The 13,985-nt window shown below is 42.6% G+C and overlaps 1 protein-coding gene across 2 annotated transcripts in view; it reads right to left on the bottom strand.

Annotated features, from left to right (window-relative positions):
- syn2b (synapsin IIb) overlaps positions 1 to 13,533 on the bottom strand; it is a 427,582-nt gene extending 414,049 nt beyond the window's left edge. For both annotated transcript variants that reach the window (XM_078203303.1, XM_078203309.1), the window contains exon 1: positions 13,238 to 13,533. In XM_078203303.1, coding sequence (XP_078059429.1) covers positions 13,238 to 13,533 — 296 coding nt within the window. The remainder of the gene's footprint in view (positions 1 to 13,237) is intronic.
- Between the last annotated feature and the right edge of the window lie 452 nt (positions 13,534 to 13,985).

The raw sequence follows: 13,985 nt of genomic DNA on the forward strand, positions 1-13,985 counted from the left end.
TATTTTTTGCTATTTTCTTGCCCTCTTTTTCTATTTATCAGATACTACATATTTTTCCTTGAAAATGTTGCATTTTTAGATTATTATCCGATTGCATCAATAAGTCAAAGTAACATAAAGATGTACTTCCCGCAGGATGCACCTCAGTGAGTTGGTGCTCCCATGTACATTGCACTGAACAGCTGGGCACAGGATTATTACTTGATTTTCTGCATGGACAGTTGTCAGCTCAGTTCCACATTAGATTTTATGTCCTTCCCAAGACTGCAAGAAGAAAAGAGTCCAGCACACCTCCTAGCAGCCGATTCTAGAGAAATGCATTTAGACATCCAAAAACCGACCGTCATTGTGGTCTATTGAGAAAGATTGTACTGAAGTACTTTTATTAAAATAAAAATGAAAATTGCATAAAATATGGAAACATGGGTTGCACAAGTGTCTCAGCTGTGTTTTCTTCAGGGCTGTAAGTGATGTAAAAATCATAGGTTAGAATCCCTACAGTGCAGAAGGAGGCCATTCAGCCCATCGAGTCTGCACCGACCACAATCCCACCCATGCCCTATTCCTGTAACCCCACATATTTACCCTGCTTATCCCCTGACACTAGGGTCAATTTAGCATGGCCAATCAACTTAACCCGCACATCTTTGGACTGTGGGAGGAAACCGGAGCACCCGGGGGAAACCCACGCAGACACGGGGAGAATGTGCAGACTCCACACAGACAGTGACCCGAGGCCGAAATTGAACGCGGGTCCCTGGCGCTGTGAGGCAGCAGCACTAACCACTGTGCCACCGTGCCGCCCCGGTGTTGCCCAAGTTATCATTGTGAGTGAAATTTATTGCCATTGGCTTACATACTGTGTTTCAGGGTATAAACAGCTCATTCAAAATCCATAAAATCACTAGCAAGTTACCAGTGCCTAGTTATCATTTTTATTTAATGCACAATGGTTTTCATTTGAAACACAAAAACCTGGCCTGATATCACCTATTACAGTTATTTACATAAATATGACATTATTGACTGATTAGTAACACACGGATTATGAATGCAGCTACCAAATCCGATCTTCTTGCTTTTTAATCTAATTCCTGTGCTATGAAGCTGTCAAGAGAACAGCTTGTATGAATTTATTTGGGGTGAGTCACTAATAGTTACAAAATAATAGGAAATGTTATGTTTTGTAGTAGCAGTTATAAAAATTGCCCCCATAATAAAAAATTGGAAATGGATATTCTACACATTTTTCTGTATTCATGCAGAGAATATATGCAGTGTACATATTTTTTCAATTTCCTTTTGTTTACCACAGAATTTTTAAAATTGTGTTCTTAACCACTAAGCTAAAAGTCTTAAGTATTTATTCCTCGGAATTAATTTTATTTTGTACATTTTGTTGAGTGTGTATTGATGACAGACTTCTCTAAACATGATGGTGATAGCATCAGCTCTTCTGTACCTATGGGTGGAGTGCAGATGTTTCCCTTGGGGTGGCTTTATTGGCCTACTGTGTATACATCCACATATGTGAGATGGTGCAGCTTGATGTTTTGCGTAACATCAGCAAACATCTGTTCTCAATGCTTATTCCTATCTCAGCCAAAAATAGATTAAGTTATTTTAGAAAAGGCCGCAGATAGGTGGGGCTGCACTATTGTTGGGGTATTGTAAATCCAATTCCATATGCTTTTCTGCTTCCCTTGTCTTGTAGTAACTTCTCCATTTAAACAAGTGCCTGGTAGAGACATAGGGTGGGATTTTTGCCCCAAACCCAGAAAATTCTGCCTAAGGTCAATGGACCTTTGCATGGTCTGTGTCCCGCCCACTACGAATCCCATGGTGGGCGAGATGGGAAAATTCCGCCCTTAGAGTTTTACAGCACAGAAAGAGGCCCTTCAGCCTATCATGTCTGTGCTGGCCTTCAAGCACCTACCTATTCTAATCCCATTTTCCAGCACTTGGTCCGTAACCTTGGTGACATGTGGGGTTGCAGAGGCTATATATCACCCCCAGTGTACAAAGAATGCAAGATCCAACTCTAACGTCAATGAACTGCGTTCATCACATTGCTTAAATGGGCCTTCCTTCCAACAGTGTTTAAAAATTGGAAAAACTGAGCAGTCAACTGACCAACATCAGTATGAGAAGGCAACTTGGAGATATGCTTCCCAGGCTCTGTTAGTGTCCATCTCTATGACAGCATGCCCCTCTCAAACCATCTCTACCTTTTCTCAGGGTAATGTTTGAAGTGAACTCAATGGGCCCTGTTACAACTATGTAACTTGAATAGGTTTTGAGTGAGTTCCAATTGGGCACTATTTCCCCACAGTGGTACAGGTGAGAATTGGGGTGCAGTGTGTGGAAGATTAGAGAGATGAACCCATATTGTATTGCATTATGGTGCAGTAGATTGGGGATTCACCCCGCATCACTGGCACACAACCTTTGAAAATAAATTATATATAAATTGTACTACTGGGTAGTTATCAATAATCTTCTATTGCCATGGCCTGAACATTAATCTTCCTGTAACAATGTCATCCCAAAACACCTGAACACTCCAGATGAAGGATCACACACCAGCCAGAGCAAAGCCAAAATCAGACCAACACCTTCATGTAACACTGAAAGTAGTCAAACATAAAGGGATATTACCGACAGTGATTTCGAAGTTGTTCAAATAACGGTTAGCTGTATGCTGCCTCCTGGGCACTATGGTTAACATTGGCCTTGTAATTAGTCCCTGGTAACCTCAATGTTTGATACATCATGAGAAAAGTTGGTCAAACATTGCACTAAATAGCCTACCTTGAGCAGGTTAGGTTGTCACATTTGCTAATATGTAAATTCAGATTATTTTCATATAAGGGAACGTTACAATAATTGATTTAATTACATTTTAAGGATCAGCACTCAAGTAGTTCAAGTATTTGTCTATCCTAATTTGCTAATCAATTTATCACCCAAGGGGGGCAATGCTGCAGGCTTGGAAGATTAGTTGCATATTGAACTGAAACAGTGCCACACTTACTGCATATTTGCAATGCAGTGTTTGAATATGGTGTTCACTTTGCCAAAGGATTTTCCATTCTAATCACAGTTTAATTAACAATAGGTAGAATTCATTAAATTCCAAAGCAGAAAAGATCAGGAGAATTAAATGAGAACAAAGATTTATTACCATTGTCAGAGTATACTGGTGAGGTGTATTTGACTCCCAGTATGAAGAGAGATTGAACAGTTTAAGCCCATACTCTCTGGAATTTAGAAGAATGAGGGGAAATCTAATTGAGGTATTCAAGATGATAAAAGGTATGGATAAAGTAGATGTGGAGTGGATGCTTCTGCTGGTGGGGCATCCTCGGACAAGAGGTCATAGTCTTAGGGTAAGGGGTAGCAAATTTAAAACAGAGTAACTTCTCCCAAAGGGTTGTGAATCTGTGGAATTTGCTACCCCAAAGTGTGATGGATGTTGGGACAGTGAGTAAATTTAAGGAGGAGTTAGACAGATTTTTAATTGGTAATGAGTTGAAAGGTTATGGGGAGAAGGCAGGAAAATGGGGATGAGGAGCTTAATCAGCCATGATCGAATGGCGGAGTGAACTCGATGGGCTGAATGGCCAAAGTCTGCTCATATATCTGATGAACCTACCTTCCAATTACAGTGCACTAGAGTAGCACATGCTTATTCCTTTATATTGAGATGTGTAGTTGTATAATTTCCAAGTTATAAATCCTTTAAAAGGAGAACTGAATAGATCACAGGTGGGATTTTCCTGTCCCGCTTGCTATGGGGCAGAAAATTCAGTGGGACCATGTAAAGGTCCGTTGACCTTGGGTGGGAATTTCCAGTCTCAGGGCGCGTGTGGCTGGAAAACCCCGCCCCAAAATTTACAATGGCCACAATTCTCTAAAATTTCCAGCTGGAAAAGTGGTGCGATTCCTGCCGAGTGGCACGGCATGATTCAGATCACAATCCACCCACACTTCGACAATGTTTTAGAGATTGAGGTGATTCACACTGTGAGAGGGATGTGCAGGATAGAAAGATGCCGGCAAGACTGGTTCTTCAGATAACAGGCAGTCCTTTTTAAAGGTAGAAATGTATGGTTTTTTTCATGTAATTTTACACTTTAAGCATATTGTCAATATAAATTAAAATCAAACAATATAGAACACAAATTCTAAGGGCGCGATCTTATCTGCGCTTCACACCACGCTCCCGCTGCAACGAAGTCAGAGGATTTGGCACCCAGCCAAATCTCTGTTCACTGCAGCGGGATGGAAAAATCCCGCCGGTGTGAACGGTGGTAACATTCCGGCCTAAACTGTCTTCAATTTGCTCAGTTTTGCCGCAATGCAATATGGTAGTAGAAGATATAAATTACATAAAGGAATATCTCGGGGCTAATAAAATGAGAAAACTGAACTGATTAAATGTTATATTCAACTTGAAAAGTTGGGCTGGATTCTCCAGTCTCGCTCGCAGCTGAGATTCTTTGGTCTCACTGCAGTGAATGGAGTTTTAGTTCAGCGCCAAATTCTCCCTTCTCGCTGGCAGTGGCAACAGAGCATGAACAGCCAGAGAATTCCAGATGTTAATTCTGTTTCTCTCTCCATAAATACTGCCACACCTGCTGTGTATTTCCAGCACTTTCGGTTTTCATTTGTAAATGTTGGTGTTCTGAGAGACTTGGGGGTACTCGTATAAGGAATGCACAAAGTTAGCATAGGGACAGCAAGTAATTAGGAAAGCAAATGGCCTTTATTAAACGGGGTTTCAATGGGATTGGAGATCAAGAATAGCAAAGGGTGGAATTATTTGAACTACCTCAGAGTTTCGGTAAGCACAGAGCAAGTCCATTGGTGCAACAATTGGCATGGTCATAGAATGGTACCAGTAGAATGGCATAGCTGTTCAATTCTTGATGGTAACTGCAATTATTTGGGTTCTGCACCTCGGCTTCCAGTCCTTATTCCACACCTCAGCTGCACACTGTGACTCGCCCAATGCTGCCTCCTCAAACTCACTAACTGCACCCTCCCTTGCCTGTCTATCAGTGTCAGCATTGCAGGCATTAGGTGAAAGGTGTAATGTCCTAACTAACTATGTTAGGGGTTGTGGGTTTTAATCAAAAACAAAAAATGTGGTCTGCACACATACGCCAGAATTCTACCATCCCACCCGCCATGGGAATCGGAGCAGGCTAGGGACGGGCAATGGGAAGCTGCATTAACCTCAGGTGGGATTTTCTGGTCTAGGGTCGAGTGAGGCCGTAAATTCCCACCCACAGATTTAAACTAACAACAACAGGTCTGTTCTGGGACCTCTTGCCTGTACAGAGTATAAACTGAAAGTAAAACAGTAGCCTGTGCACCATCCCAATGATACCACCATCAAATCTTGTGATCAGCTCTTGAAACAATCTGCAACTATTTAAACATTTCCCCTCTACCTCTGTGATCATGAACACAAATAACTCAACAAGTTACACTTAGCACTAATAGTACTTTAGACACAATACTATGCATCATTAATCATTATACACAGTCAATAAGAAACTCAATCGGGGGATGTCTATTCCTCTTTGATTGTAAAGAATGTTCTGGAGTTTGGCTGTCCTTGGCCTTATAATGTATGATTTAGAACTTCAGTAGACACTTCTTCTCTTGAAACTAATTCTGCACCATTTTCACATGGTATAGTAGCAAAGACACAACCATCAGGCAACTCAGATTCAACAAAGTCTTCTGTAGTAGTGTTCAGAACACTAGGGACTAAAGATGTTGGTACTTCCGGAGATGATGCAAAGAAATCATTCCGAGATGATAACAATTGGTCAGCATGGTGCCACCAAACTAGCTCATCTTTTGTTTAAACTGTGTAAGAAATTGGACCTGTTGTTGCTAAAACTACGGCTGGCACCCATTTCTCACTCGTGGCATAATTATGCAGTAACATTCAAGCCCTTTGCTGAAGTGAGTGTTGTTTTGCCCTCACGCTTCATCTGGCAGCCTGAGGTTTTTGTTGACGCTCTATTATTGCTAAAGTTTCTAAAGGTAGTAACAAATCAAATGTAGTTCTCACCTTTCTCTTTAAGACTGGCAATGCAGGTGAACATTAGGTAGTTGTATGAGTAATGTTTCTATAAGATGCCAACAAGCTAGTCACACGACACAATAATGAACCTTGCTCTTTTGAAGCTTTTAAAGAATGTTTCAAGGATTGAACATTCAGCTAATCCATTGGCTGATGGATGATAAGGTGTGGAATTATGTTGAATGCTATTTACTTTGAGATAATCCTCAAACTCTTGAAGTAAACTGTGAACCATTATCACTGACAATCTGTTCTGGTTTACCAAATCTTGCAAACATTTTATCAAGTTTTTCAATGATTCGTTCAGTTGTAGCGGATCTCATGATCACAACTTCTGGCCACTTTGAGTGTGCATCAGTTATGACTAGGTACATATAACCCTCAAACCGACAAACAAAATCTACATGCAAACATTGCCATGGCATTTTAGGCCACTCCCAAGGGTGTAAAGGAGACAATGGTCTTTCTTATGTATGCACAGGATTGACACTGTCCCACTTTTTCTTCAGTCTGAGCATTCAGACCCGGCCATCAAAAAGAACTACCTGCTAATTCCTTCACTTGGACTATACCAGGGTGTCCTTCACGTAGTTGTTCAAGAATCTTCCACGCGGACTAGGAGGAATGATCACTCGGATTTCCCACAATAGTCACCCACCTTGGACAGTCAACTCAAACTTTCTTGACACATACGGTTTCAAATCAGGATGCATATGACGCGTTCCAGCTGTCATTCCTTTTAATAACATATCATTCAGCTTCCCCTTCATGGGATCATTTCTGGTATATCTCTGAATGTGAGAAGCTGTCACAGGCAAATGATCTACTAGCGAAAAATAAAGAATATTAGCAAAACCATTTGATGGCACCGGCTCAATAGGTAAAGATAAGCGTAAAGATAAGATAAGGCAACATCGCTGTTTGCCCACTTAACTCAAGCTTGACCATGATGTAACCGACATGACCTCTTCCATGTATGTGCTTACAATGATGTGCATATGCCGGCGTTGGACTCGGGTAAGCACAGTAAGAAGTCTCACAACACCAGGTTAAAGTCCAACAGGTTTATTTGGAACCACGAGCTTTCAGAGGTCTGCTCCTTCCTTAGGTGAGTGACACTTTTCAGAATGACACTTAGTTTTCATCCTGTTGTATTTCCTTCTACACTTAAATCAGGGCAGAAAAACATGGGAAAGCGATGGAGCCATGATGTGGAGATGCCGGCGTTGGACTGGGGTGGGCACAGTAAGAAGTCTCACAACACCAGGTTGAAGTCCAACAGGTTTATTTGGGCAAATAAACCTGTTGGACTTTAACCTGGTGTTGTGAGACTTCTTCCTGTGCTTGCAATCACATCAGCTGGTTTTAATGGTAGATGCTTTAGCTTTGGTTGGTAGGTAGTCTCAGGGATTAAAGATACAGCAGCACCAGTATCAACTTCCATCTTAATATGTTGCCCACTTAACTTCAAAATCACCCAGAATCTATGTGATTCACCCTGTATGGATAAGATGATCATTTGGAGTTCTTCATCATATTTCTGGGCATTTTCTTTTTCACAGTCGTAATTCTTTTCTTCTATGTTGTAAATTCTCTTTGTAGAATGCAACTTATTCTTTTTCTTGAAGGTACCCAGATTCTTCTTCTGAACAGTCCTCTCAGGGGAAGCTGGTCTAGCCCAACGAGCTTTTGCAATGTGACCCATTTTGCCACAATTCTTGCTTGACTATGCTTGTTCCAACATTCACTCGCTGAATGGACCATTTTGGCACATCTGTGATTTGCTTGATGCTGTTTTGACTTCTTATGGGCTGTTCCCAACTTGTAGATCTTCATTCTGGCACCAAATTGTGAAGCCTCTTTGGCAGCCTGTTCCATCGACACTGCAATTTCGACTGCTGCCTTTAAAGTCAAAGCATGTTTCGCAAGCAATCTTCTTTGGATAGACTCATTTTGGAGACCACAAGCTAGACAATCTCAAGAGTATATTTTAGCAACTCAAACTCACAATGTCATACCAGCCTTTTTAAGGTTGCCACAAACTGAGCGATGCTATTGCCTTCCACTTGATTCCTTCGATGGAACCGGAACTGTCCCGCGTTGATCAATGATTGAGGGGAGTAATGCTCTTCAAGGTTCTTTGTCATTGTAAATTTTCGTTCCTGGCTTTGCTGGATGGAACAAGTTCTGGAGCAAATTGAGGGTTTCACTTCCTTGTGCAGCACAGTGCTGTGAACTTGGCTCTGGCTGCTCTCCCCAGAGGAACTGTCACTCTCATCGTTTTCCAACACAGGAAAACAGGTTCTTGAGTGAGGTGCACTCTGGGGATTTCCAGCCTACCTGCCTGCCCCCTTTCTTCTGACTGGTGCTCATTCATTCCCTCTCTGACTGCACTTCCTCAAGATGCAGGGTGACTACATCTAAGAACGTGCTAACCACGAACCTCTCAGCCTCCCAGATGCCTCCACCCGATATTCAAGCTCCGAAATCTGGCTCTCATGTTGGTCAAACCAGTGACGCTTCCTGCAAATGTGTTCATCCAGACCGCGTGGGGATTTAGGAATTCCCACATGCTGCAGGCCGTGCAAAACATGGGACTGAACTCCCCAGTCATACTTTTACCTTAAAAAGACTCTTACCTTTAAATTTATGCCAAGTGGAAATTATTTAAGTTAGTTTTTTTAAAAAGCTAGAACTTGTACCTTTCTTTAATGTAGCTTTAAAGTGAACATGGACCGCAGCGATTCAAGAAAGGAGCTCACCACCACTTTCTCAAGGGCAACCAGGGATGGGCAATAAATGCTGGCCAGCCAGCGACGCCCATGTCCCATGAATGAATTTTAAAAAAAATTAAAGTGGAGAAAACAACTTACCCACTACATGCCAACCAACTCTCTCCCTTGTAACCTTCACACCCACAGCAGAGCAAGACCACTTTCTGAAAAAATTAGAAATCAAAAAAGCAAAAGAATACCTCTTTTCCCTCTGCACTGAATTCCCACTTTGCTCCAAATTCCCAAATATACACACTCTGGGTGGAATTTTCCCATCCTGCCCCTCCATGGGAATCATAGCGGGCTGGGGGGAGGGGGGCAGGGACACCATGCAAAGATCTGTTAACCTCGGGCGGGATTTTCCGATTTTGGGACAAGCGTGGCCGGAAAATCCCACCCTCTGACTGCGTCTCACTCCGGTGAGACCTCTTCCCAACTGCTTGTGCACCTACAGGCTACAAGTCAGACATACGATGGAATGTTCTTCCCTTGCTTGGATTGTTACAGCTGCAACAATATTCAAGAAGCTCAGCACTATCCAGGACAAAGCAGGCTGCTTGATTGGCACCCCATCCACAAGCTTAAAATTTCACTTTCTCCCAGCACTGCAGTACAGTAATCGAATTTCCACTTCAGCAATACGCCAAGTGTGGTTTAGCAGGGCCTCCCAAGTCTGACCTCCACCATGCAGAAGCACAAGAGTAGCAGGCGAATGGAAACACCATTATCTTCAAGTTCCCCTTCAAATCACACACTAGCCAACTTGGATATGTAATGCTGTTCCTTTATCATTGTTGGGTCAACATCCTGGAACTCCCCACCAAACTGCATTGTGGGAGTAGCTTTACCAAAGGGGCTGCAGCAGATCAAGAAGGCCCATCACCATATTCTCAAAGCAGCCAGAGATGTGTGATAAATATCCATCTTACCAGTACCACCCCTATCTCAAGCACGAATGGAATATGTTTATTTATTAGTCACAAGTAGTCTCACATTAATACTGCAATGAAGTTACTGTGAAAATCCCTTAGTCGCCACACTTCGGCACCTGTTTGGGTACACTGAGGGAGAATTTAGCATGGCCAATGCACCGAACCAACATTTCCTTCGGACTGTGGGAGGAAACCGGAGCACCCAGAGGAAACCCATGCAGACATGGGGAGAACATACAGATTCCGCATAGACAGTCACCCAAACCAGGAATTGAGCCCAGGTCCCTGGTGCTGCGAGGCAGCAGTGCTAACCACTGTGCCACCGTGGAATAAGATATAAGTAAGGAGTTCATGACTTAATGTTTGCAAACGAAGATGATACAGATGCTTAGTTTCAACTATTACGCTACTTTATAAGATCATAAGACAACAAACTACTGCAGCCTTCATGAATGTTCTAACAAGGCAATTTCACCGCAGAGTCAGAGGGAAGCCAAAGGGGATCCAAGGGCAACACACTCTCACATTTAATGCAACAGGTTAGTAACTAAAATTACAAATTGATAACCAAAAGCAGACTGCAGATTGTTAACACACCTGATCACTCAAAAATAACAAGTTGATTTCTAATTCACCATATTTTATTCTTGTCAAGTGTTAAAGTTAATTTTACATTATTTTTAGATTCAGATGAATCATTTTTTATAAATTGGTAACAAGCTTGCATAATTGGCATTTATCAGAACAACTTCTTCCGTTGTGTCAATGAAAGGTCAATATTCTCCGCCAAAGTGTGTTCATACCACTCTGAAATGCTGCAGTGAGCAGGAATGTGATGTAAATTAATTTTACTATAATCTGCAACCATTTGAGAACCGTAACATTTTTGCAGCATGCTCATGAATTGTAATCAAACGCATAAAGTCCAGCCTTACTGTCTCACGGTGAAGTATTGACTACGCTCAGTTGTGAAAGAAATGAATATCAAATATTTTATTATGAAACCTAATAAATCAGGACCCCTAATGGGTTGTAAATTAACACTGAGAGGAATCTGACATGTTCCTGTTATGTACTGTTGCATTTGATGCCAGAAAAACACAGAAAACATAACCATGCAGGATAAATACATGAACTGAAAGGATTGTGTGCAGATTAATACCTTCTGGAACACAAGCATCACCTAGAGTATATTGGTATTGGAAACAACTGGAAAAGAAAACATAGGTTCCCACAGTGTCTAACAGTAAGGTTTATTTTAAAGTTCTCTCTTGTGATCAGGGGCGTCACGGTGGCACAGTGGTTAGCACTGCTGCCTCACAGCACCAGGGATCCCGGGTTCAATTCCGGCCTCGGGTGACTGTCCGTGTGGAATTTGCACATTCTCCCCACGTCTGCGTGGGTTTCCTCCGGGTGCTCCAGTTTCCTCCCACACTCCAAAGATGTGCGAGTTAGGTTGATTGGCTATGCTAAATTGCCCATGTGTGTCAGGGGGATTAGCAGGGTAAATGCGTGGGGATAGGGCCTGGGTGGGATTGTTGGTGCGGGCTTGATGGGCCAGATGGCCTCCTTCTGCACTGTAGGAATTCTATGATTCTATGAAAATTCTTAGTTCAGATTCAAATTCTGGTCAGTGTCTGTGTTTAAGAGGAAAATGGTCAGGTTATTTAGTTTCAGAGTACTGCAGCCTTTTTAAAGCTTAGAATTTTGGAAATTAATATTCCGAAGTATGATATTGTTAAAAAGGACCTTTTGAAAAACAACTGTTTCAAAACAAAACAGTTTTCCTGACAAAAGTCTCCATGTACCAGTTCTATCAATTTTATGATTGACTGACCAATTGTATTACAATAATTGCTTGTTGCAAGAAATAACACAATGACAGAGCTACAGAACAAACTGTTCATTTACTTGAGCACGCAGGTTGCCATGACACCCTTTTTCTGCCACAAATTGCATTTAAATAACATGACTGAGGGCTTATCAGCTTCCCTCGAACATCAGTTCAATTATTTGGGAATGATGTCATGGGAGGATGGGCTTTGCACAGCATCTGTGCAGGTGCAACTTACTCATAATTCACAACAGGGCAAGAGGTGTCATGGCAACACAACTAACTCAAATGCTGTTAACACGACTCAGAGACCTCTGACCGGCAAGGTGGAACAACGGCAAAGAAACATTTCCAATAAATAGGAGGGGTGAAAACTGACCAGCATAGTGTAAAGAATGATTTAACCACAGACACTTAAATCTCCTCTAATAAAAACATTCCTAATGTTACTGCCAAACAATCATGGAGTCCCGACAGTACAGAAGGAGGTCATTTGACCCATCGAACCTGTACCAACAACAATCCCACCCAGGCCCTATCCCCGTAATCTCGCATATTTACCCTGCTAATCCCCCCTGACACTAAGGGATAATTTAGCATGGCCAATCAACCCAACCCGCACATCTTTGGACTGTGGGAGGAAACCAGAACACCAGGAGGAAAACCCACGTAGACACGGGGAGAACGTGCAATCGTGGCCTGACCGTACAGAACAAAAGGTTAACTGTGATGTACGTTGAATTTCATGATTTCAGAAGGTGTCGGCTAATCAAAAATGTTGTTTTAACATATTTCTTGCTTTCGAAAGTAAGCTGATGTTTCTGGAATATCTGCAATGCCGCTCCGGGCCGGAGATAATTTATAGCAAATAATTTTCTTTTACACATTGATTTTTTTTTATAAGACTCGTGTACAGTGAAGAAGGAAACCTTGGCTTTTGGGTGAAATACCATTGCCATTTATGAAGTGCTTATATTCAATAGAAGCTTCTGTGTGTCGATATAGTGATTATCTAAGAGAATGCAAAAATAATTTTCAAAAAAGACATGATTTTTGTATTTTGTGACTGTTGTCTTACAAAGGGGACACGGTTCAAGATCTGGAAAACACAGGCTAGTTGCTCTGCAGTGCAGTGTGGAAGGTTGGAAAGGCTCAGGAGAGTTACAGCGAGCGGCACTTTGGGTATATCCCCTCCGCCCTCTTGAGTATTCTTGCATGGCAATTAATATCCAGAAAGAAAACAGCGAATACAAGCTGTTTGTTTCTGAGAACTCGATTAAGGCACAATTTCCCTCCTCTCCCCTCCCCATCCTGGTGCTGTTTAAACAAAATAGTGAGAATAGTGTTACATTTATTGCATTGCTTTCAACAGACATTGCTTTCAACAGGGCATTTATTAGCCCCTCGTGTTGGAATCTTAAACACACGTGTATATTTTACAGTGTACCTGAACTGTGAAGCGATTTCTCCCAGTACATCATTTTAATGAATGATTTGACGCTATTGCTTAGTGGGGAACAGTGATTGATCTGCTCATAATGGCAAGAAAGGTTCTGCTATTCTGCCTGAATGAGCAGACACAGGGGTACCTTACCAGTCGGTGTGCGGTTCATCAATGACGAGGAGGATTTTGGCTTTCTTGGCAGCACCAGTGGACGTTTGCTCCACTAATCCGGCGGCGGCAGCAGCCGTAGTTTGCTTGACAGCGTTTGAGATGGAACTGAAGAAGCTGCTTCCAGTGGACTGGCTCGACTGCCTCCTCTCTGGGGTGGGGGAAACCGGCGGAGGGGGCTGAGGGGGGTCTGGCCGCTGCAGGTCAGTCATGTATCCATTTGGCAGGTTAGCAATGAAACTGCTATCGGAAAGCCTCCGGCGCAGAAAGTTCATCATTTGTGCTGGATCTGATGGTGGAGCCTTCGAGAGCAGGAACGAGCGGCAGAGAGGCGAGGTGCCAAGCAGTTGGAGAGGGGAGTTTCAGGAGCAAATCTGTGTAATGAGCGAGCTCCCGTGCGATGCCTTTATATCCCTGTCTCTAAAGAGTGCTCAGCTGGAGGATCAGAACTGCACATATGCTGACGTCTGCCTGCCACAGCTGCTGTGAGTCTATAGTAACATTCGGCGCCTGGCTCTTTCTGCCGTGCTGTCCTCTGCCTTCCTTGACAGAAGAAGCTCCGCTCAGGCACGGTCACTGGCTGATTAGCATTCAAATGCAATCTGCCTATTCTGCCACAGTCCAGATAGCTCCGAATGATGTGCTCTTGAATGTTATAGGCGGCGTGGAGCTGTCACATGGCAGCCAGTGAATACCCACCCCCACCCCCCAATATAAATATTCAGATTAA

The sequence above is a fragment of the Mustelus asterias genome, chromosome 3 (assembly GCF_964213995.1).
Source record: "Mustelus asterias chromosome 3, sMusAst1.hap1.1, whole genome shotgun sequence".
NCBI lineage: Eukaryota > Metazoa > Chordata > Chondrichthyes > Carcharhiniformes > Triakidae > Mustelus > Mustelus asterias.